Below are 26,945 nucleotides of genomic sequence, written 5' to 3'. Positions count from 1 at the left end.
AATGAACATTCGATTTAGATATATATTACACGCGCGTCTCATTCTTTAATAATATAGTTAGAGGACCTCACTTAACGCCCCAATAAAGGCTTATTACCATTCGCCATTAATGACTCAATGCCTTAGCGAGCATCGTACACGCTTTCCTGAGTCATCCTATAGAGCACGCCTGCTACACTTGAATATGGTGAACGTCACCGAGTTCGCTTTAACATGTGGACACAAGCATTGGATATGAATGTTTACAATATCATCGGCCATAATTCCACGAATACACGGGCTACACATTTATAATTATTTATTAATTGAAGCATGACTATCAGATTCAAAGACACCAGAGGACGAACCCCAGCTGAGAGCATCGCATCTTGATACCGAAATATAATATTTAACTATTTTTCTTTACAAAGAAACTAGGGTCAACCGAAGAAACGAAGACCTGGAATGCGGTTCTAGCACACGCCTGCGGTCGAAAGAGAAGCATCCATGCGCTGCAGGATACCCAATAGCCCAAGACTAAAGATCAAGGAGACAATATTATTTGATACCCATTCCCATATTGCTGGAACACAACAACGCTAAAATAGCCTTTGATTCGCAAACTGAAATAAATGTTTCCCCTTTCCTAACATAAATCGATAGGAAAACTTTTCCCGCGTCTCTCGTAATTAAAGCAATACCTAATCGAGGGTATTCGTTGCCACACGCGTGAAAGTCTTATCGCTAAACAGAGCTGAATGCACGCCAAAGATGCTGAGCACAACTACAAAGTGCCGCGCATTCCAAAGTTACAATGGAGATGAGTACAATTTTAGAAAAATCATTTTCGGTTCATTCAAGTACATATAAGCGAGATATTTCTGCATTAAAAATTAGTTTGACAACTAGAGCATCGCATCTACGCAGGCTACCAATCCATTCATAAACAAACTATGATTACTGTTTTAAGTCCCCAAAAACTTGAGACGGCATTACATGTAATCTATGTTTACAGCAAAATCAATTTACATCACCACTTCCTATGGAATCATTATTGGTGCTGAGACACCAAAACCGCAACTGAAAGTAATTCTACGAAGTAGACTAAATAGGAGTTTTTCCTCTGAGTCAGCCGTCGCGTGGCTAAGTTTGAATACTCAGCAGATTCGAGGAGCGAAGTTCGTTAGGTACCACACTGACTCAGAAAGTCGGGCATCGTGTAACACTACCGTCATCACTCCATGAACTCAACTCCCCAAGACATCCACACCATGTCTACTCTCACTTCTTCTCCTTCCACCCCTCCATCCCGCCGTACCCGACAATCAAGAACACTTTAGCTCACCTGTTCGTTGTTTACCATGGCGACATCCCGCTCCATGCCGTCGGACCTGTGCAAGCGGGGTTAATCCTCGTGTTTATGCCCTTCCTAGAAGGACTCTCGTAGGGAGAGCGGCTTGCGAGTCCACGCTCTCTGGTTTCGACACAGGGCCTTCCCGGGCCAAACATCGCCGAAGAGACGACAGGGAGACGACTTACAGCCCACCTACATGGCCCACTCATTCACGATAACACATGGTGGATGCGACAAAACTCCTCCCGATTAGATTAATTATTCCGGTATGTAACGCCTCCCCCCCACGAGGGATTCTGCAGGCCACCACTCGATTATTATAATCCTCGAGAAGGAAGATATTGTGCACTCAGGTAATAAGTCGACACACACACTGAAACACACAGTAAAAAAACGCCCCCTCCTTAGCGAGAACAAAAGCAGCCACCGCGAGGTAAGAATTATGTAGGTTGGTCCATGGACCTCTTCGGTATCTATCCTTCCACACAGAGGAGCCTTTACTCCAACAGGAGGCAACCTAAGACGTTTGAAACTTCACGACGACGTCATTAGGGGTTCCATAAAACCTTGATGAAACCAAACGTTCCTCTTCTTTCTCTGATAATCCGTGTCACGAATATTCCCCGTCGAACCTCCGTGGGAGACTTGCTGGAAGGACAAGAGCATTCAGCAGGAGCCGATTGCTCTTCGAAGCAACCTTCCTCCAGCGCGGCCAAACAAGAACGCCTTCGCGCGACCGCCACGACATCCACAGACTTAGACGGCAACCTCGGCAACTACGCGGAGGCGACCTCAGCGGGGAATCGGGGAACCTGTCCTTGGTTTATATTTCGTTTTCTTTGAACTTCCCCTTTTCTTCGCTTCTCTCGCGTGTACCCAGCGTCTCGTCTCGCCATCCCTCCTCTTTCCTTCCCTCTGATTGGTTCGTCACGAGCAAGGTGGTTTATTTACGCTCGTCCGCTTGACGAAAAAACATAGATCATTACTTTTTTCCCAGAGCGTCCGAAGACGTGAAATGATGCCGAGATATTTGAATTCGTCTTGAACGGATTCGGATGGAGGCGTTACCTAAGATTACTCAATGGGGAAACTGCGCATTCACGTGAAATAAGAGGAATGTGCTAGACTAATGTTTTTGATTCTTGTCTCAATTCTTGGTGTGCTATGATTACCTGAAATTTCTGTTATAATGAATTTGTAACCATATCTATTGTGTTTATTTTTTTCTGTATTTATATATGACAGTTTATTGTGGTTCTTGCACCTTAACATGCAAAAGGGATTTGCTCGTAAATAAAATTCCAAAAGGTCCACAAAGAGGTGACGTTTACGACGGTTACGACAGTGAAACACAAATTAGCCAGAAATATAATTTTCAAATCATGTGAATTTCAAATAGCGGTTTTTTGATCAATATTGCTATCGTTTACCATAAAAATATTGTGAACTGTTCCACTTCAAAGTGCTAACGATGGAAACAAATTATAATAATTTCTTATAGGATTGTTTCCCGTAATCCAACAGAAAAATACCCACATACTTCTCACATGAAGATTAATTTAAGAATAAAAAAGCACCCATACTCGGAAACCAACGCTTGTGAAATCTAAAATATAAATAAAATTTTCCGTGAAATTCGAATTTCTTTGCTCGTCATTGACGTGAGTGGCCATGTTTGTTAGCCCATTAAAATGCGCGGTGAGAGACAACACTCCCACAAAAAACGGAGGCGGCCTGGAGGTTCCTCTTTTGTTATATTTGTGGATGTACCACACTCTTTTGTTACAATTGTTCAGGATAGGGAAGGGACATTTCCCTTCCCTGTGCCACTCCGCTCATCGAGGGTATTCGAAGGCGGATCTCAAGGGCAGGGCCGGCCCTAGCAGGTGCGGGGCTAGGGGCGAACCTTCAGTGCGGGGCCCTTCACTTAAAATATTAAACTCTATACCCCATCTACAAACTCGAGCATTTTGAATCCTTACCACTCTCTGGCTAAGTATGTGTTCCCCTCCCAAATTCAGACTTCGTAATCACGCCGTTATGATACCATCACGCAGTTGAGTTCAAAATAGTATAATACAAATAAAATTTATAATTATATTTATTCATGAAATTATAACGTAAAATAAACATAAAACGCGCGCTTTTTCAATAGGTACGTATTTTTATAAGTTATATTATGAAAGTTAATTAGTTGTAAGCCTTTTGCAATTACTGTAAAATGAAAAAAGATTTAATTTCATATGCAGTTTTAGTTATGCAATTTAATTTCATTTTGACCTGCAAATGAAATTAAAGAGTTTTAATTTCATATGCAGGGCAAAATGGTAATAAATTAATAAAAATAAACTTACCATTGCATCGAAGTTTAATCACTCTTATGTAGTGGGTTATAATAAAAACATGAAATAATGTAATAATCTTAGCACAGATTGAAATTCATTTCACTGTCTCTGACCCTGTCTTTTGTATGAAAAGTTCAGCAGCATATTTAAAAAAAAATATATGTATACATCAATATTGTTAAAAAAAAGTTTATGTTTGTGTTTCTTAGCAGCATTACAGAAAGTTTTGCTTCCTCGCTTTCTTCTGGGAAAAATCATTGATAATTTCATCCAATTTAAGTTTTGCTGCAACATCATGTTCAATTGACAACATAGCAAGGGAACTTAGACGTTCCTGTGAGATGCTACTTCTCAAATAAGTCTTGATGAGCTTCAAGCGTGAAAAACTTCTTCCAGCTGATGCCACAGTCACTGGTATAGTCAGTAAAATCCTATATGCAATGTAAATATAATGTAAATACTACCTAGCCGCGCCCACTCTCACTCATGTCAAGTTCTCTCACTCGTTGTTATCACTCACACGACACAGTACTGTACTGACAAACGCAATTGCACAATAAAAAATACTGCATTATTATTCCTTTTTCATAATATTATTTTTTGTCTAGCACGGACTTAACAATACAGTAATAGTTAAAATTGCGTTTTCAAAACTATCGTATATTTTAATTTTTTTTCACGAACGCGGGGCCCCGGGCTATATCCCCGCCCTAAGGCCGGCCCTGCTCTAGGGGGGTGTATAGAGGAGGCCCAATCCATCACAAATAAGGCTGATTTCTGGTTCCACTTCGGACGCATTTAATCAGTTTCCGAAAATATCCGCGGCGCAGTGATGAGTGCAATGCGATCCACTTTTATCCAATATTTCGCAGTGCAATGTTTGTCGTTGCGAGGAATAGCATTGAAAAGTAAGCAATTATATAGATCATACCATCATGTGTGTAACTTTCGGTTATTACCCCCAATTATACCTTATTTCCCAGGGAAACTCGGATCAATTTGTCCGTCATCGACACGAGTGGTGACTTTTGTAAACCCATTTAAATGCGCTGTGGGTGTCAACACATTTAGAGGCCTACTTGAGGATCCTCTTTTGCAATATTCTCGGCTGATATATTAAAGGAAGATCAACTTTTCGATCGATGATCGAAGGATGTAACTAACACGTGATAGCTAAACAATTTCTAGTAAGCATTTATGGTCAAAAATTGTTGGAAATAAAGTAATTTAACTTAATATCGAATCGAGCGGGATAGAAAATTCATGACGGAAAGAATTTCTTAAAGTGGATAAGAATCTGGAAATAGTTGTCAAACTCATCACATGGAGTTGCGTGAGCTACGAAGCGCTTCTATCACCCTCCTGCTCATAATTAAAATTGAGAATAACATCACTTAATTATGTTAACAACTTATAAAAGTGTGGTTCCAAAAGCACTATTTTTGGAAGAAAGAAAAGGACGAAGCCTTACGGAGCATTCGTTTAAATGAATTATTTTCGCCTGTACTGAAATGCACAACGTGTCGCTTTTTTTCGAAAGACTAATTAGTACAATCTTCCTCCTTTAAAATTAGTTTACGCTTAGATAAAGTTTCTTTGGACGACGTATCGGTTTTGCTTTTCAGTGTTTTCAACTTTCAATGGTCTTTCTACATCTCTTGCTGTGGGTGATGTTTTTTGCAAACGTTTCTACTTCCGGAAAGAGGAATTACAAATCCAAATATTGTTAATTACTTTATTTTTTTCCAACTTCCCCGTAAACAGTACATAAAGTCTATTACGAGGGATTAAAAAAGCATGACACAAACATCCATGCCCTGGATAGGGACCACCTACCCAGACGGGATTCGAACCCGCGCCCTACGGTTTAGCAGGCGAGGACTCCACCCCACCGCCACCGAGGACAGCAAAAAATTACCGCGGATGGGAATCGAACATGAAACTTCTAAATAGTATTCCAGCACCGTAACCACTGGGCCACATTAACAAGTATAAGTGATAGTCTTCATACACTTCATAGTCTTACATAATTCTCCAGTATTTTCACATCTCCATACGTCCATTAGGTCAGGTGTGTAGAGCCTTCTTTGACGAATTAAAATAATTGTCTTCCAAATGTTCTAATACTTTAATAAGTAATCAGTCGATATTGAAATATTTTATCAACGGTTCGCTTTGGTCTTCCGTCAATAACCATTGAACAATGTTGGATGTTTGAAAACGTGTTTCTCCAAAAGTGTGGCTGAAGAACATTTTTACCTCCTTTGAGAGATATTTTCGCCATTAAGGTTATCATTCATTCATAGTTCCATTATGTTAGCAATGTTTTTCTTTAATGGAAAATTAGATAGTCGCGACTTAGTCTGAACTAAGGCATACCCATTCAGTGGCGCAGCGAGGGGGAGGTTTTGGGGGTTTAACCCCCCCCCCCCCCCAGAGCTCAGAGAAATTTTAAAGTTTAATCCATTTTACTTAATTGGATTGATATTCCTAATAGAATAGAATAGTGTAAATACTGATAAAATATCCCTCAGAAAGCCGTAAAACTCACAATTTTGAACCGTTTATCTTAAAATTCCGCAATTTAATAACCTCGCACCTATCGCTTATCCTGGTGGGTATTTTATACCAACACACACCTCGGTATTAGTGCACCTAAACCCCCCCCCCAAGCCTTAATTCCTGGCTGCGCCCCTGTACCCATTATGTAGATTAGATGTGGAGTATCCTGCAGATATAAGGAACCTTAAAAGTCGGTCTACCCTAATGAGCCAGTGATAATGAATCACCTTCTTTGAGGTTATTGAGCTTAAACTTCCTAGCATAACTTTCATATGCACCAAATTAAATTTCACAGGATACTGTTCTTTAGTGCCAGCCAATTTAAGTTTAATGCTTGGAATTTTTAATGATATTTGACTGGCTCAAATATCACCAATAATATGAGAGTTAAACAATTATAAATGTTCGTAGTAAACATGAGATATTGTAAAATTAATTTAACTATAAATATGAGGAGACTGGAAGAAATAAAGATGTGTCTGTGAAGTTTAAAACCTTTTTTCCCCGAGTGTAGTAGCACCTTAATAAACCATCGGTTCTCTACACACAATTTTAGGTCTCTTAGTATCGTAAACATATAAAGATTTATTTCTCTCTCTTCCGTTAGAATGATAACATTAAGTTTTAAAGTTTTCAAGGGAGATAATTAGGGATAAAATGCCCTGGTAATTCACCTCTCAGAAATGCATGGAATTTCCACTGAGTTCAAAGTGTAGAAACCGTAGAAACGGTTTGAAGCAGCCGCGGAGGATAAAATAAGAAAACATGTGTTGTATTAATTTCAAATAATTCAACCACCGTTATTGCTTCCCAGATATTGTTCATATATTGCGTATAAGTTAGGTTCTCGACGAAAGACGCATTGGGCATAAATTTTTTCCCGTCCGCAGTGAGCAGGAAATTGAGGATCAGGGGAGCAGGGCGATCGGCCCAGAGCTTTGACCGAAACTCGAAGATCAAGGTTCGATCTCGATTTCCTCAATCTTTTGTGATGTAAATTTCGATTTCGATTTCTCCATCGATTTTTCCACCGATTTCGATTCGAAATCGAATCCATCACTGAGCTCATACCCCCGCGCCGTAACTCCCCGCTCCATCTAGGTTGCCTACGGTCCCCCACCCACGCGCTCTATAAAGTCAATTTGTGGCCAAACGGTCGTATATACGAAACAGTGGAAAAATTTTTCTTCGGATAGTTTCGTAAATTTGCAAAATCTATGGACATGGAGATAAAATTATGTATTTTTGGATTTTCAAAACCCACCTCAATAAAACGTGGATGACGGAGCCTCTGATGTGATGAGGAGAATATATTTTCTATATTTTTGATATAGTTTCCATGTGTTTTCTGATAGTGTTGCGTTTTGTTGTTAGTATTGAAAATATTCTTTTCAGTTCGCGATAAAAACGTTGTTATTTATAAAAATTTATTTTTATTTTGTGTCATTCTCTGTTGCGAATGGATTAGTATAACGGGTTGCTGACATTGCAGGCACTTCAGGCATTAACGCTCACGTGACACTCACTCACGCTCTTCCCTGCTTCTTGGTAAATTCCCGTGGTTCAACCGAGCACTATTAATTTATCGGAACACGCATAGGTTTTCATTCACGGGAAAATGAAAGCTTGCTGTTATCGTGCTGTTATTCCCTTGGCGTGACGAGCGGTACTCTCCAGGAGCCTGTTTTCTTCGACACGCGTGACAATTAACGTCCCTGCTCCTGAATTAGCGGAAATGCGAACGCCAGAGAGCCATCCTGAGGAAAAATATGACACCGTTGCTTCCTCGAAAGAGTGAATAGTGAATTTGCGTGCCCAACTCGTCCGCCACCCTTTCCTGGACGGTGTAACCCAATTACATTCTCATTTTCCTGAACGACTGTTGATATATGCGGTTATCTCCCGTCAGCACCAGCCGTTATGCTTGCATTTCCCATCAACACTGCCTAAGGCATTAACCTCGCAATTTGTGCTGAACAACTAGGTGTGGATGCTCTAAAATCTGCGTTGGAATTCTTGCATTTCGATCGCAAATAATATGAGGCATTCATAAAAATATTTTATTAGCTGAAACTTCTCCTCCAAGAATTTTACGCAAACTTAGCTGACATTTTTACCGAGTACATTTTTGATCAATATGTATTATAATATCTGTATAACTATTTGTAACGATATGGGAATGTAAGTCGGAGATTTTTGCTTTATCTTTACGCCAGAAATAGTGTTTTTTGCCATCTATTTTAGGGTAGGCGATAAATAACTGATCAACTAGCATAAAATTAACTAAATTGGTACTTCGTAGAATGAAATACTACACCGCTAGTAGAAGTTGTAGAAGTATGTTGGTATTTTTCTGTTGGATTACGGAAAACAATGTTATAATAAATTATTATAATCAGTGCTGTTATATTCATCAATATGTATATTCATTATGATGCGATTTATTTCATTCATAGCTTTTTAATGCTATACCTCAAAATTTCAAATACTTTACTTCGAATTACTAAAACAAAAAAGGGAATCGCACTGCACTCATCGCCACGAAGCAGACATTTTTAAAAACCCGTTAAAAGCGACCGGAAGGGCAACTGAAGTCAACCTTCAATGAGGTGTTCTCTTTGAACTACCCTTAAGTATTGCGCACCTGGAGTTTAGATATGGTACAGCTCTACCCTCAGATATCACAGACAACCAGATTGCATCACTGAGTGATTGATTACAAGAAGTGGGCACTAGGACGCAGGGGTGCAGCTAGGAATTAAGGCTGGGGGGGGGGGGGGGGGGGTTAGGTGCAACTAATACCGGGTGTATGGGGGTACGGTATACCCACCAGGATAAGCGATTGGTACGAGATTAATAAATTGCGGAATTTTAAAGACAAATAGTTCAAAACGGTGAGTTTTACGGCTTTCTGAGGGATATTTTATTCATCCTTACACTATCGTATTAGTAATATCAATCCAATTAAGTAAAATGGATTAAACTTAAAAATTGCTCTGAGCTCTGGGGGAGGGTTTTATCCCCCCCCTCGCTGCACCACTGCTAGGACGGATCGAAAAACTCGACCTTTTTCGGGGTAAACTTCTTCATTCAAAAAAGGCGTGAAACTAACTCAAAATAATTTTGAGTCCTGTAGGTCGATCCATGATCCTTTCTCTATGATCTTTTATAGGGATGGGGTTTCAAAATCTAAGAAAGGAAAATTTATATCCATGCTCAACAGATTTTGATGAGATTCGACCATTTCGAACGAAATTTTGGTCCATTGTATCGTAGTTGCGAAGTTTCGGTACAAATTGACTCTTTTAATCAGGCCGAGAACTAGGGCGCGGCAGAGGGGACACGTGCCCCTGGGGTCAAATTTCAGATAGCGGAAAATATGAAAACTTCATTTTTTTTAAAGTAACTTAATATTTTCAAAACTTTCCACATGCCACATTCATTATTGTTTGATTTTATTTGATTTTTTTTACAGATTTTATCAACTTAATTACACTGACACGAATACCAAATTATTTTCCTCATTATAAGAAAAGCCACAAGAATGAACGTAAATCAAGTATTTTTCATAACTTATAAATAAAATACAAACGGTGGGTAATTTCAACTACCGCATCTCAAAAAATAGCTTTCAGAGATATTATATTTTAATGGTGGGGGAGGGGGAGGAAGAAGCAAAGGTTGATATTGGGGAGGGTGGACGACGAACTGATATTTGCCCCCCCTGACAAATTTACTAGTTCCGGCTTTTAATTAGAGCGTTTGGCTGGGGACGGTATGGAACCTAGACGCATCGTGGTTTCGCGACGCCGAGCTGCTTCTAGGAACAATTTTATGGGAACAATAACGGCAGAAGGCTTATTTCTATCTTCCTCATTCAAAAGGTTATCAACTAACTCAAAATATGGCCCAAAAAATCAGTGAAATACGCTAGTGTCGAAACTTGGAACCTCTTCTTTGAGCGATTATTTTGCATAAGGTATTGTTATTCCCGAAGTATGAAAGGAGATGAAACTAAAATTGAAAATTCAACAAATATTCTTCTATTGTTAAGAATTCCTTTTATTTAACTGCGATTTACTTCGGTGTGATCGCGACACTTTATTACATAATCAATCAATGCTAACAGAAGCTTCTGCACCATCGTCATGGCAATTAAGAGGTGAAAAACTGGCGCAAATGCAGTACACGAAACTTATAGGGTAAATAATTAACAATTGATATGAAATCAGAGAGTGAAATTAGGAAAGTATGTGCAAAATTAATAGGAAAGCGAGTTGAAATACAGTCGTCTACAGTACCGACGTTTAATAACATCACAGCGTTTAAGCGGTCATATAGTGTGGTAAGCATGCAAAGTTGCTTACAAATTCAGATTTAAAGATAAAACTGCTTCGTTCTGATGAAATATTATAGTTTTCTCAAGATAGGCAGGAATCTATGTAACGTTGACACTATCACCATAGCTGCAAAATTTGCTTCGCAACGTAAACACCTCACCCCACCTCGTCCAACGGCATCAAAGGTGTTTAATTGATTGCCTGACTATTTAACGGCCGAGCGCCGACTTAAAGCAAATAATTATCGGAAGAAATTATTATTAAGCGGAAATATCGGAAAAGGCGAGGGTGACTTGCGGGTAGCATATCCTCTTAGTTTGGTACTAATTGTAAGACCTAAATTTGAGATAAATCGAAGTTCAAATTTTCCCAAAAGATATTTCATGGCCAAGGGTATTCTCCATTGTTTTGTTTCTGAATTCCTGAAAGTAATGTTATCGAGAGGGTAATTTAAATCTGTTCGTAAAAAATTTCACTCTTCATCTTCATTCATCATAGTTTGGATAAGTTATATCATTATCAAGGTCTTGCGGGGAAGATAAATACTTAGAAGTGTATATAAAAGTGTAAGATAAATACTTACATGTTACCTTCTATTCCCAATTAGAGACTGGTTTGAACCCTTAAAATCCCTCAAAAAATTTCATAGCGTCTAATAGGAATGAAAAATTATTGGAAAAGTATCTCCTGATCAATCATATCTCCCTTAGTAGCATTTAACCCACAGTCAGCCACTCGTGAAGACATCTAACCATCATTCTCGAGGAAAAAATATTGAATAATATTAAAACCCCGACGAAAGATGCAACAATGGAATAGGGTAGTTTCCTTCATCAAAGAAAACGAAAGGCATTGATTGCGATTCGTTACCCACCATGAGTGTATTCATAATTTACAAATTATTTGGTTTTTGAAATACCGGTTTAGACGAATGGCAAGGGTCAAATTTTATCCTCATTTGAAAAAGGCCAGATTGGCGCCCATGCGATTCCACTCCGCATGACGTCACAGGGACCCAGTTTCTACACGAGAGGATAGGAGTTATACATCGTCTGAGGTTACCAATGCATGCATGAGGCGCAGAGCTCAGGGAAACATGTCTTAATAATCACTTATTAAAACTGGCTAAGTTCGGAAAGTTTTCTTCGTTTGATAAGGTATTAATAAACCTTTTTTAAGCCAAGCGCTACCATGCAGCAAGGTACTCAGCTATCCGCTAGCATCCTGCGACGTATCAGCGCTAAGCCTCGCCTCAAGGTCACCTCACCGGGCGGGAGGGGGAACCAGAAATACGACGTACGGCGATATTTCCCGACATTCATACTTAAGCGTCTCGTTTTCGCGCGCTTGAAAATTTTCACTTTTCATTTAATCGCGAAAAATAGATGTTGTCATTTAAAAATCTAAAAGCGTGAAATACGTACTCCAGGAGTAATAATCTTTCGATTAAAGCAATAAAAAAATAATAGGAAACCACCCTATTGAGGGCACTGCTCTGATACTGCAGCATGATCTGCGTTAAATGCGTTCATTTGTTTAGCAATACGACGGATTTTATCCATCAAAACATAGATATGAACGCGTATGAAGGTTAAAAAATTTTCTTCAAGAACCATCACTGTTAGAAATATCAACTCTAAAGGCCTGTTTACACGATGAATTATCACGTGCGAGTTAATGTCTGATGGCATGAACGCGATAATGAACGCCAAAATGATCCGTGTAACTATCCAACTTGTGCAAAAGCATGAACAGGAAATAGAACCTGTTCTAATTTGATTCATGCATTCGTACATGTTCCGTTCCTCCAAAATCATTCACGCAAACAGCCATTAATTCGTAGTTGTAAATTTAACTTGTAAACAGGCCTTAATACTTTTTCGTATTATGATTCACCTTCTCACCAAATCGTGGAACGAGGTAACAAACAATTTGCCAGAACGGACTACTTGCTCGAATAAGAAATAAATTAAACGCTGAGACTGCCGAAAGAAAGACCTTAGTTTTAAACCGCAATAAATTCCGTAGATGTGTTTAATCTTCAAGTGAAAATCAAAGTTTAACAAATTATAATACCAACTTAAACCCAGGGATTAGTAATTTCCCGATTTTCCTAATGTATCCTAAAATTCAAGTTTCAAATTCTTCCTCATAAAGATGAATAATTGAAAAAATGTATTCTTTTAATGTCAGGGAAACAATACCAGCTATGCATTAGATACCACACAAAGTCACGGTACTCGGTTCGAAACAATTTCTTGCAATTGATTGTAAGAAATTATCACCTTTTGACGCTCAATGAGGAGATAGGATATATGTTAATTCCCCGGTGGAATCTTCGGCTTAACGATATACTCACTCTGGTGGATGCTTTACGGCCAGATTAGAAAGAATACCGTTCGAGTCAAGATGCTCGTAAATATAAAACTAATTTACTTCGAAAGCAAAAGGAGGTAAAAAAATTGCGAAATCTTACTTCAAGGTGGCCACTCAAATATCAACCTGAAATTCCCTTTATTTCCAGGCTATTATAGAAATTTCCACACGATTTTTTTGTAACGTATTGTACGAACTATTCAACTTTAGAAGACATAAAAACTTAACAAGTGAAGTAAAATGTGTAATAACAAAAAAAGCAAATTACTAAAATTCATTATACAATGATGGATTCCTACAATTATGGACCACCACTTGAATGACTATTCTAGGAATAGGTACGTTTAGATGTATCAATGATCAGATATTGAAGTGTTGCTTTAGCAAAAGAAAGCGAGGAAAAATCATAATATGATTCTTACAGATTTTGTTGGTAATTTCCCCAGACAACCCATGGCTTTCTAGGAATAATAAAATTCACTGTATTTCCCAGACTCTCTGGGTTTTCCATAAGATTGGCCGCCTTTTACATATTTAAATTAATAGAAATAGTCAGGAGATGCATGCATAGCGAGAGACATTCGTGAATCATAATAAATTTATTAATTTTCAGTACTTGAGTCTTCCAATTAGACACGGAATCGAAATCCATTAAAATAATTAGGAAGGAGGTAAAAAAGGTAAGTTGCGACGAAAAAAATCTTACTCATTCAGCCATTCCCTCCAATAAATTTAGGAAAAAATTCGCTATGGTAGCCTCCCACTTACCATGAATTAGTGGCGTCATTAGAGATCTGTTCATTCACTCGTTAAGGTATAGCTTTTTATTGAAGGAAAGAACCGCTCATAAACATTTTATCAAAAAACCAAAGCGATGCCCATGTCCAAGAGCAAGGAGTAACGGAGAAGCGAAGACCTGCTCGGCAGATGTTCCTGACGTCATCAACTTATTCGCGAAGGGGTCGCATATTTTTCGTCGCGAATAGGACGTAAAGTGGAATATCCACACGCTTTCATTGTAACTTATTGTACGAAGCATTTTCCTCCAGAAGAGATTTAAAGAAATTGATTCAGTGCAGTAAAATATGTAATAACATAAAAAATAATAAATTCCATGGTACAAAAATGGATTTACACAATTATGAACCACCATGAATGGTCATCTTAAGAAAACTTTCAGATACATCTAAGATTAGATATCGTTCCTTATGATGCTCAATCATCGAAGATTTGCCTTTACGTAAGAAGATGAGAAAAATCATGACACGATTGTTCCAGCGGCATGGATCTAAGAACGGAAAAGTGAAGGTCTCTTTACAGATTTCTTATTTTCCAGACTATCATAAGCGGTGGTAAATAAAATGTCTGTGAGATTTTTTGGTGTGGCATTGTATTCTTAATGCGCACACACTAAAACCTGCACATGTTATGACAATTAAGATATCAATGCGACAATCGGCATCGCAGCCATTCGAAACTCAATAACACAGCACCTGCCCCACCCCACCCAGTGCTGGATGCGAACTGCTCCGACCGGTCTCCGCTGAGCTGGCTGGCTTCGAGGGAGGAATCGAGCGTGGAGTTAGGGGGGAAGGGACCGACCACTCCTCTCCGCTTTTCCCCCTACTCCCCTCGCCCTCTCGCAGACGATGCGCGCCGCCGGCTGCTCCCGTTTCCTAGGCTCGCTCGCCAAGCGTTGGGCTGAGCTGATTGTCGGCGGGCGCGCGCGGGCTGAGGGGGCTGAGGCAGGGCGGGAGACAGAAAGGGGGAGGAGCGAGTCAGCTCCGTTCGATTAGGGGGCAAACGAGTCTCACGCAAACAGTCGCAGCGGCAGCCGCATTCGGGATATCATCTCACCTGGCGACAATCTCGACCCCGTTTGCATCAATAGGTACCAGTGCACCTCAAGAAGAAACAGCTCAGGACAAGAGAGGACCAGGTAATTATCGATCACTCCACTACGTGTTGAGCATGATCAAGTGATAGAATAAACAACATATTGGATCTGCGTAAACAATATATTGGATCAATAATGGGATTGATTCTGTTCTATTTTACAGGCACAACCTATTTTCGGTTAGTTCCTGCAATTGGTCGCAACATAGGGTGCATTCAGGGGGAGTGAGCGCTACCACAGCAGCTGTGATATTTCTCCCTACGTGCGATCACTACTTCGTAGCGTACTCCTCTCTGGTCGTAGCTCAGGGTGAGTGTTCACAACAAGTCACTATTCGGGGCGGTCTTTTTGGCCGCTAAATGCCTTAACACTCGTTGCTGACTGTGGGGAATCCACATAGCTGTGATAGATTGTCAATGGTGTGTTGCTAAATGATTCTAAATCTCCGACTAAGCGCACGATCTACAATTTCTGATCAGGGATGCTGGGAACATACTACACGGAGTGGTCCGCTAACTGAACGAGAACTCAAGAGCGTTCATTCCACCTGAATGGCCTGAATTGCAGTGAGAGTACAACCAACACACGAGGATAACGAGTAACTAGCCACGCTGTGACCATTCGGAGGAGAGAGCAGCATGGGAACAGGTAATTATTAATCATTTCACTATGTTTTAATCTTGTTAACGATGCGAGCACAATTGCCAATGATACGTTTAATCGATAATGGGAGTAAATGGGAGAAATTCGTATCAAGATCAAGATAGCAAATATCCGATCGTCGTCTTTTTAGAGTTATATAAATTGTGCTTTACTCGTATTGCTGCCAATTTTAATAAAAAAAATTAACCCTTTGGATGGTGAAATTCGTGTCAAAATTATTCACTATTCAATTTAACATTTACCTTTGACGAGATCACTAATTGTAAGTGATATCGAGACACTGTGGTGATAAAATAGCTCTATTGTAATCCAAACTTGATTTATTCTTGAAGTTTTGGAAAAGAAAGGAAAAGTGTGAACAAGAAAAAGTGTATTTTTCAGTATTCGAGTCAATTATCTGAAATAAAGTTGTAATCAATAGGAGAACTCGGTCTAATACAAAATCAACAAGTGGAAAATCGATATCCTAAGTTTCTAAGAAATTATATTAAATATTTCTCTGAGGACGAAGAGCTTTTTTCCTAGAAAGTATCGGTCGGGATCATAAATTCGGTTTCTTATAACTTACTATGAGTTGTCGTGTACTGATTGTCAAACACAGTTTTAATCTCGCCCCTTATGAAGATAGAAAGTTTTTTTAAAAAGGAAAGATCTTCAATAGAACTGATTACTTTCCTTGATCAAAACTTTATTATTGTAATTTATATCCCAATAAATTCAGCATAGTGCGAGCGACGGGTCACGACTTTATTATTGATGAATTTTATAACCTTGATGCAAGGATTACCATGATGATGATGATTACCTTGAGGATGATGTAGTAACATGAGCGTTTCTACGTAACTGTCATACCAGGGTTCAAAAATTCAATTTGAGATAAATGGACCGTTCAAAGTCCTGAAATGGTGTAAATATTTCAAATTTTAATAATCCGTACTTGTTTATCCCCATACTCCAAATATTTTTTACGAAAGCGCCGCGGAATTGAGCTCTTGTTTCATATGAGCAAATGATTCCGTTTACAGAGCCATTCTTTTACTGAAGATTTCGCAACGAAGATACAATTTTTCCATGAAAATTTTCAGTTAACCATCCTCCCCAATCATGACTATCACCATAGAGTAAGTTTATACTTACTCTATGCTATTACTTACCAATCCATTTCATCAATACTTGAAAGTCACATGTTCCTGCAGAGGAATGTAATGCAACAGTGCGTCGTTTTGGTGTCAGTCAGTGACGATTGACATCCATTTTTTTCCGCTGACCGAAAACGAAGAATGCGGGAAATAAATCGTTTCGTATCCTAATCAAGTCCATCACAAGGATGAAAGATCAGAATTAAAAAATTCTCTAGTATTCACCGTTTTTGCTCTTGAGCGCCGTCACTGACTGACATTTTAAGCTTTGGTAGTGCTCAGGTTTCAAATTTTGGTGTGTGCGCTTCATTGGCCCCGACTGGTACACTAAATTTGTGGCATAATATGTTCCTCGAGTAATAATGCCATATAAGTTTTATTGTTCTCAGTAAATTATTTGTTTACACAGCGGAGTATTTAATTTTTTTTGCCAATTGTTGCCTTCGGCATGCCGCTTGTCACCGTCACCTTCATTGTCGTCGCGTCGCTTCGGTACGTTTGTTGTGAAAGCGGGACATAGGAGTGGAATGATTGTTAAGATCTGAAATCCTTAATTGTACCATCTGTCAGGATTGATTCAGATGGCAAAGACGGGAGCTGAAAGACACCGCGAGCATCGTGAGAGGAAAAAGCATAGCGGGGAATGCGAGGAATTAAAAAGGAAGAATAGAGAGCGGCAATGAAATCGTAACAGATCATGGCAAGGGTGGTGTTGATGTAGTTGAGGGCAAAGGCAGAAACATGACCTGGGAAGCTTTTAAGTCGGGTTCTCCTGTGATAAATGCAGTGCAAGTGTGCAATTAAAACAGCAAGAATATAAAATTTGCAGAGATCCCTGTACACGGCATTTCTCCCTCCAATGAAATGCTGGAATAACAGTGGCACGGCATTTAACCCATGCAACATACACTCTTTGTTCACCATGTGGAGTTAGTCGCTATAAATATAATTAAGATGTCTCCTTAGATAATAGATCACAGTGCTAGGCGTACTCACTATTTTAAGCGAGACTAAAGAATTGGAAGCAAAAGTACTGGATATAATACATACTATGTGCTTACGTTTCAATGAGGTAGCCAAGAATTTCGTTCGGGGGGGGGGTCCGATACAGGGGGAAAATTTTTTAAAAACAGGGTACAAGGTAGGGGTTTTTAAACTAATGTTAACACTTTGTCTCAAGGAAAATAATTGTGTTTTTTATATTTCGGGGGGGGGGGGGTCCGGACCCCCCTGGACGTACCCCCTGGGCATACCTCCTGGCTATACCACTCTTATGTTTCTTTTATATGTATTTCAGGGTTCAAATTATATATTTTGCAATGCTCATTCCATGAAAAAGCAAAGTTAACAAGCGTCAAATCACATGTGTCAGTCAGTGACAATTCCCGTCAGTCAGTGACTCTCCATTTTTATGACCAAAGAGAGGAAACCATTACTTACACAAAGTCACGAGTTTGCATACGTTTGGACAACACCTAGAACTAATTTACGTATTTCGTGGATTTTCTTTATCATGAATAATTTCAGAGCAATCATAAGAAACGTGACGATGTCAAAAAACGGAGTTTCATTTTTGTCAGTCAGTGACGACGACTTTGAAGTTTAAAATCTCCGGTTCTACAGGGGTCACAGGGTTGTACCAAAGCCAGTGTATGCTTTCACTAACTTATTTTTGGAGCAATCCTCCAGAAAGTTCCTTCATTGATTTGTATTGAGTCAAAGGGGAAATATATGAACAAAAACTGGGTGTAACGGTCAGTCAGTGACGCGTAGAAACGCTCACATTGAAACCTTGGTCATAATAAATTTTATAATCGTGGAAAACCGCAAGAATTTATTTCAATATGGAAAAATTAGACTCCATCACGCTTAAATCTTAGGATTTTATTACTTTTCCGGAGTAACTACTCTCTCTCTCTTCCTCATACACACGCCCAAACAATCTCAGTGGGTCAACCTGAATGTTGGTCTGGATAGGTGAAGGTAGAGCTCAACCCGGGCTCTGCTACAGGCGGGTAAATAGCATACACACATTCAGGTTAGGCTGCCAGTTCCTTTTCGGCCATCACTTGTCCTTCAACTATTGTTTCCATCACGCCACCACGTTTCATTAAGTTGTTCCGTCTTCTTACCTAGGTTTTCGAGAGACTTCTCTCGTATTCTTCTTAGAACTTCTACGTTACGCTAAAGACTTGCCGATTCGATCTTCATCATTCTTCTTTAAATTTCGAAAATTTCCAACCTTGATTTCTGTCACCTTGCACAACGAGGGGCGTTTTATCAAGCAAAACACATAGTACAACGAAAATTCTTCCTTGGACCTCCAAATCCCGGGTTCTCCCCTAAATATATTATTACCGCCATTTTTTATTCTTAACTTCCTCGTCCTTCCATCACTCGGCAATGCACAGTCGATCGATAAGATATCGTATCGTGTACCCCTATTTCTTGGCAAATAGAGAAAACTAGAAGGTTCCTGGTACTAGTTCGATCCGATGCACAATGTCTTGATTGATTTAATATTCATGATAATATCATTAACTTTTCCACAATTTATTTTAAATTCTGTATTCAGTTGAATACTTAATGATGCAGACAAGTATAGTATATCGTGATGAAAATGACATGCTTCCACGAAGTGATACTTAATTTAGATGAGCCTGCGTATCCTGGTTAAACGACTTGAGATAAAGGCAAAAAATATTCCTTTGATGGAATTTGGGCACCTCCAGTTCACCTGCGTATGACTCCGTTTTGGCTAATCGCTGGCCTGTCTGCGGTGTTTCTTTTAATATGGAAGTTAACCACTCGTGGCACTAAATCATTCGTGATACAATTTATATTAATTAAAATATTTTAATTTCTTTTCAGTGAATGTGAAATTTAAATTAATCGAGTAAGATCTTTAAATAAATATGCCACTTTCGCGCTAAATTTCCCCCGCTTCCTTATTCTGAGTATCCCAAATATTATTTATCAGTGAACCTAATGATTAATTTTCTCTTACCGAGTATAAATGTTTCCTACCAGTAAACTGAAGAACTCTATTTCTGTTATATTTCCTTTTGCAGTGTCGTAACTCGGAATATGCTTTGGGGGGGAGGGGGGATGGAGAGGCCTGGTGGCGCCAACCCTCCCTCTCAGGCAACGGGAAATGTGGAAAAATATTTGAAAAATGATACGCCAGGATATGCATTTTACATCATTTCGGCACTTAAAATTTAACTTTAAGCAGATGAAATTATTACATACCAAATCTAGACGATAACTTTAAATATTTTTTTTTAATTCCTCTGAGGCTTTGGGGGGCGGGGGGGTTGGTTCTATTCCCTCATCCCCCCAATAGTTTCGCGACTGTCCTTTTCCTCTTGCTCTCATCGTTTGAAATGTCACTAAGAACACTGCTCTACGATTCATGTTTCTTAACAATGAAGATATTTTTTTCGAATTGAGCAATGCGATAGAGAGAAAATATTGATAATATGACGTTGACAGGTATCTCGCCTGATAAAATGAACTCTTTCACTATCTTTATTTACGATTTTAAGGAAATCCGATTTCCAGTGATGCGAAGTGACGAAGTAAAAGTAATTGGATTACTGCTACCGATTACTACTCCTTCGGTGATTTTCATTTGTAAACGATGGAAAGAAAACAATTTTTAATTGTAACCTATTTCAGAGCTCGTGCGAGCAGTCGTTACATTTCAGTAAATGTGAAAATTTTAATTCCACGCGTGCCGATCGAAAGGGATATCCATTTTCATTGACATCACATCACCCACATGTGAAAGTTCGTTAGAACTTATTTTTTATGCCTTAAGTGCCTAATGCAAACATTTTAATCAATGCAATTTATTTATTTATTTTAATTCATGCAATGATATTAACTCTCTCGCACGTAACAACGAAATTTTTAATGATATGACTGTATTCAAATGTTCTAATTTTTTATCTACTGTTTTAAAATCTGACTTCTTCCTTAACAATCCTTCCTCCTCCCCTTCCCATTAACTACCACCTGACTTTCTATCTGCCTCCCCCCCCCCCAGCATTTATACTTTGTGTTATGACCCTCCAATCCAACCAACAATGCTCCTCCTCATTTAGTTCCCCCCTCCTCCTTCCCTCACACTATTGTTGGATAAATTAGTCTTGATAATGACGGTGTAGACGTGTCGAAACTAGTAGACTGTTAAAATAAAAGTTTGTGGAATAGTACTGTGTTTTGTTTCACCATGAAAAATGATATTTAGTAATAATTTAAATGCTATTCCGCATATTGGCACCCCCTGTTAGAGAATGTATTTAGAGCGATTGCTTTATCTACCGGAACAAAATTAAAATTAATTTCAATTCTAATTGTAATCGTAATTGTAATGCTACTGATTAATTTTTCAAATAGTAATTTTTAATTGTAATTGATTACAAATTTTTACGCTGTAATTGAGCCCGATTACATGTTTTCGATAATTTCCCATTACACACTGTCCATTTTAATACCACATTTTAATCTCACTCCTCTAAAATACTCGAGTATGGCTAAACTACTCCAACTACTCTTCCTTTTAACTTCTCTGAAAATTTTTATCTACTCTGATCTTCGAATGAATTTTGCAATGTAACCCAATAGGAGCATCAAAATATGGACCATTTTAGAAATAATAAATTCTTTGATGAGCAAATCACTGATTTAATTTAGACAGATTTACTAGGGTGAGCGACGAAAAATATTTATATACTTTCAGAATCTTGTTTTTCCTTTTCAAAAATGGAAGTACGCTTACCTCATTTCCGTATCGTATTGCAGCAACCAGAGACGCGAGAACGGTGCGGTTCATAGAGGTGGTGAGGAAGAATGCTTGCCTATGGAACACGGATCTGGAGGATTACAGGAATGTCGCGAAGAAGAACGAAATTTGGGACAGCATCGCAGAGACCTTTGGATATTACGACGGTGAGTATTAAAATTCATACGAAATGATTAAACTAATTAAGTCCATTTATACACACCAAGGATCAAGTCCGCCATGAATAAATATTTGACTTACTGTTAACCGGGATTCGAACCCAGTATCTCCCGATGTAGTTCGCTCTGAGAAGATGGCTTGGTGGTGTAATTGTTTAGCACGCCTGACCGGCAGTCGGAAAATCCGGTTTCGAATCTCGGCTAGGTTGAGAGGCGAACGCTCGAAGACATTAGAGTAAAGATCTATCGCAATTTGACAGTAGAGTAGAGTAATCTACATGGTAAATGCGGGAGATGAAGCACACATTAATGGAAACATGAAAAAAAACGAAAAAATGAGAATTACTGCTGTAAATGTTAGGAAAAATACGGAAGGAAGATAAACACGCGAACACATAATGACAACAAGTTATCTAAAATCACGCAATTCATCGATGATTTCGCGAAATTCTACGCTAACGGTTATTCGCGTTTATATTGAAAAGTTTAGCGAAAATTAGCAGCTATTCGTGCAAAAATATTTACTGCCGGAAGCAATGACATAATTATCGTACGACATATTTGCTGCATATACGGACCAATAGAAAAAAACCTCCCTACATTACTTTTATTCTTAAACAAATACATATTTAATATATGCATACATCTCCGCGCAAATTATTAAGAGTTATTATTTTGCCTACGGTCATTCAACGTTAGAAAAATATTTCTCAGCGAAGGACATTGATATAACAGGTTACTTTTTAATTTGTACTTTCATATTCCTCATTTAATTTCTCATTTGTAAATTAATACCTAGAACACAGGATACAATTTCCCAATGTGTACCTAGTAAGTGTAATAGATTCTGAAGATAACTGATCAAGGGAGTAGTGCCAGGAGTTGGCTTTTTTAAGCTCTTAAAAATGCCAACAAAATTTTTTTAGGGCGTACGGAATAAGGATAAATCACCTTTAATAATTTTCCTTATTTTAATGCTCATTTACGCTTGCAAATTCATAATGTGCAGATATGAGACCGTTGCATAGTACCGAGTCTCCTCTCTGATAGTACCTAGGTAGTTCTATAAGTCATGGCGTTGCTAGTCACATACCTAACGCAGTAGTGCCAGAATACTTTGCCTTTTAAGCTCTAAATACAATGTACGGTAATTATTTCTATGTATGTAAGGAATAAACATCTCGTCTCTAATATTTTTGCAATATATTATTTCTTCTTAGGCTTTGCACATTAATAATTATTTTAATCAGTAAATTATAATTTACAGTCCTGGCACTTAGACCGTAGCGAGCGGGAGTGGCCCGAAATGTTGGTGACCCCCTGAAACAAATTTCTCCCTTCAGACCCCCCACAAAAAAAATTCAAGCTATCGCCTTTCCTGACTGAGACTATTGCATGGTACTTAGAATCAAGTTGCAATGAAGAAAATATAACAATAAATGTATTAATTATATAAGAATCGTAGTAGCCTTGTAGGTTTCCCCTATACCCAAAATGTGCATGAACTCGTCTCTTGCTAAGCCTGGGGTGAGCTTTATCCTTACCTATCCAAACTAATTTTCGGGTTGAATCACTGAGCGAAGTAATGAGATGTATTGAAGTTAATCATTGCGGAATATAATATGCCTAAATGAGTTTGCTCAAAATTTATTTGTCCTTCAAGCTCTCAATAATCCACTATTTTCCAATTCGCCTTTAATTAAGGTAACGCCTCCAAGATGGTATGGAAGAAGTTGAGGGACAACTACCGAGATGCTCTTCGTCGCCAGAGCTTCCCTAGACTTCCCAGAGGCCATCGGGGACTGAAGGTAACGAAGCAGACGAGAAACTGGCTGTACCAGACCGAAATGGAGTTCCTCATCCCTTACATGTCCAACAGAGTTCCTGAGAACTACCTGGAGAACCTGATGCCGGACAAGCAGGGAAAACAACCATTAAGCCAGGATTACGCAGACTCCTTCGAATTAGTTGAGGATTCCTCCTCCGCCGTATTTGGGGACGAGGCACAGGCAGTTGCGGAAATGGAAGAGCCCTCGCCGGATCTTGAAGGGTCTTCCCCAGCAAAAGAGGACTACAGCGAGGAAAGAAGGCCGAAGAAGCGGGAAGGTCTGGATTTACAGGGTATCACGAAGTTGAAGACGAAGGATTTGAGAGTCAGGGAGAAACGGAAGCTTATCGAGAGCCTTCTGAGAGGGAGGGCAGAGACAGGAACGGCCTTGGACAAGTTCTTTCAATCCATGTGCCAGACAACCAAAGAGTTCCCTCTGAAATACCAAGTGGAGGTGAAGAAGGTTCTCTTTAAGGTAGTGACAGACATTGAGGAAAAATTAGGCTCGAACTAATGCTCCACAATAACTACAACATAGTTATTTGATGTGCTTTATTTCACAGAACTCCTGTTGGAACCTGTGTCCCCATGAACCTTACCGTTCCTGTCCCCAGTGACCTCCGAGAAGAATTGCGCTAAGAATGCTTCACGGACGATGATGAGCGTTCAGTACTGTCTTCAATCACCACTTAAGTCATCAAATCAAGTGACTATGCGGAGATTGACGTTGGTTACATGAAAGGGAACACGCAGCGTTGGACCAATAACATCGTCACGAGAAACTTCGCGGAAATATCCCTCATTGCATATCTTCAGCGAGAAGAATAACCGAACGAAAAGATATGCCGAAGGGTAAAACGATTTTTGGAGGATGAAAATTCATAAGTTTTAAGGTGTAAATAAAATAATTAAGTGGATAATACCGCACTTAACAAAGCTCAGCGACGACCTCCACAGTGATGACTAGTGTCGTGAGCAACGGATAAATAACGAGCACTTTAAAACTGCCTCTTTCAAGGGCAGCCTTAGTGTCCCTCAACTTATGAATGTACCGCCAAATACTGTGTTCTGAACACTTTTTCGCAAAGAGAGCCAGCAATATTGGCAGCTGAAGGCTAAGTGAAATGATAGAAATTAAATGATGTTTAACGTTCCAAGTGACAAATCCCTAGCTGTTGCGGTTGTGAATGCGGAGAGCTATGTGCAAGAAAGTGTCTCGTGTATTTATCGCGAAATCAAGACTTAATTGCCAATATTCAGTACTACAATTGGGAAACAATCCTGATAAAGCTTCTTTCTATAGAGAGAGATTAATCAGCGGAGATGAAAATCTGTGTGTGCTCAACGTTTGGTGTACTCTCCAAACGTTCAACTAGACTAATTACATTATAATAAAAAATGCATATACAATCTGTAAATGTACAATGTATGTCTAAAAAAAGAGTAAATTTTTGGATATTTAATGACCCTATTGGTCATAGCTAGGGGCTGAGCAAGCAACTCAAAACATGAGTGCGGACGAGAGGCAGGAGAACTTGATTAGGCCGTTTACTCAAAACTTATTAGGAGTCAGTAAAGATGGTGGCTAGATAAAATACTGCGTATAATTGAATTGAATTAAGATGGGGAATATGTGCGGCTGGATATAGCTACGCATGAAATTATTTTTTGGCTAGCAACGATGTTCAAAATCTCCAGGAGATAAATAGCAGGGAAGACTACATTCGAGTTTAAGTAACTCGAGCAAACTGAACTTCAGTCTTTTCTCAGGCGTTTCAAGATGTAGAGTATATATTAAAAATATGAGTCAATTTCAGTATTTTTAAACCGCAAATCACGGTGTTTGAAGAGATGATTTCAGTAATTTGAGGCGGTCAATTGGCACTAATAGTGATGCTTGTACTTGTGTAAAAACCAAATTCCTGCTCATGAAATCTAAAAAAAATCACTCGTTAATTCTAATTCAATCTCAAACTCGATACATGTCACCAAGGTTTCCAGTAACGATCTTGAGCTACTACAGTCAACTGCATTAGAAATCTTAGCCATTTGGTAGCATTCCGTTAATACTCTAAAACTTACGGCAACGTGTAATTTGATAAAACACTTTGAAAGGGAAATTATTATTCTAGTTATTAGCTAAGGTATGATGCCAGCCCAATTCTATTTCGAAGATTCGCGATGTTAACTTTCTCAAGAGGCCTAATAGTTTGTTAACTGGAGAATTACAGGGGGTTTGGGGAAAAACTCAAGCTCCAGCAACTCCAGAAACTTAATTCTCGTAAAATAAAATGTATAATACTTTTATTTTTCTGGTTTCTGTTAATAAAAGCATCGTGATATCATGCAGGAGAAAAATGCGCAACCATTTCATCCTCGTTGAAGAGAAAAGTTGGTCAATTTGTAATTTAACATTGAGTCATTTCTATGAATGTTGGTATTAATTTTGCAGAAGTAATTGACAATTTTTCACTCTGCTCTAGCGGGTGATATATTTGAAAACAAATGGCTTGGTAAATATGTTGCCATTTAGGAATGAATGAGAGTCCCGTCAATGCTTAGGTATGGATAAACCCAAAACAAGGATAATCGGATGTGACTAGGTTTACAAATGCACGATTTGCAGCTGACAAAGAGAGGAAATTTTAGTGATGAGAGCTTGCTATTTTTGATGAATCGTTTATCTATTGTCCCCTACGCTATCTTAATTTGAGGATTCACAATGAAAATTCGCATGAATACATTGATTCTCAATAGCCAAATGGAATGAGAAAGTGGAAAAAAAAAGAATTAGGATAGTAGACGCCACATTGCTCTCATTCATACGATTAGAATTATTTGCCCATACGTACTTCTCGCAGTGCTGCAGAAAAAAAATTCTTCCAAAAGTGGTTTGAAAAGGAAACAAACATAGATAACAAAAAAATAAAGAAGAAAATTCCTACGTATGCCTCGAAAGCTGGACTGATTTAATTCTTAAATATAAATGAGTAAAAAATGATATAAAACCTAATTCATTTATGAAGTAAATAAAATGATGGTTAAAATGTCTATTTGCTCTAATTGGATGCTTCCTGTTAGTATCTACCATCAGGTACTGGAGTACAGAGTGACACAAAACATTCTCATGTTTATCAACTTTTTTGAAACTTAGCATTAAAACAGCCTAATTCGAAGCTACGATTGATATAGGGGTAAAAAATTAATTTTAACGTATAAACTAGATCCCTGCTGATTTTTACTGGCAGTACCGGAGGCATGTTTAAAGCAAGATTTTTTAAAAGCTTTTAAGCCAATTTCGTCGCCGTTTGTATAGAGGTCCCTCATTTGCATTTCCACGCCTCTATACATTAAATTACTCCAATGATTTATATTAGCGATATTTTGATTGGCAATAGGTCGTAATAGAGTATGTGCACTCGGGAGGAATACGAATGAAATGCAATTTATTCGATAAAGCGTATCGTAAATATCATTACTTTCGATTAACAGCA

The 26,945-nt window shown here is 38.7% G+C and overlaps 2 protein-coding genes across 3 annotated transcripts in view; one reads left to right on the top strand and one right to left on the bottom strand.

Moving 5' to 3' along the window:
* The window catches only part of LOC124163414 (tight junction protein ZO-1), a 267,749-nt gene that overhangs the window by 183,576 nt on the left and 57,228 nt on the right, over window positions 1-26,945 (bottom strand). The window contains exon 1 of one of the 2 annotated variants that reach the window (XM_046540315.1): window positions 1,325-2,057. The exons of the other annotated variant lie outside the window; for it this stretch is intronic. Within the exon in view, the coding sequence (XP_046396271.1) occupies window positions 1,325-1,360 (36 nt within the window). The 5' untranslated portion in view covers window positions 1,361-2,057. Of the gene's footprint in view, window positions 1-1,324; window positions 2,058-26,945 lie in introns of those variants that run through there. 2 annotated transcript variants of the gene reach the window in all.
* Window positions 14,760-26,848, top strand: LOC124163415. The gene is made up of 5 exons (XM_046540317.1): window positions 14,760-14,895; window positions 15,017-15,162; window positions 15,333-15,501; window positions 21,465-21,611; window positions 23,328-26,848. Exons 3-5 carry the CDS (start codon window positions 15,492-15,494, stop codon window positions 23,963-23,965), a joined length of 795 nt encoding a protein of 264 aa, XP_046396273.1. The 5' UTR covers window positions 14,760-14,895; window positions 15,017-15,162; window positions 15,333-15,491; the 3' UTR covers window positions 23,966-26,848.

This window comes from Ischnura elegans, chromosome 8 (assembly GCF_921293095.1).
Source record: "Ischnura elegans chromosome 8, ioIscEleg1.1, whole genome shotgun sequence".
NCBI lineage: Eukaryota > Metazoa > Arthropoda > Insecta > Odonata > Coenagrionidae > Ischnura > Ischnura elegans.
This window is presented reverse-complemented; position numbering and strand designations above follow the sequence as displayed.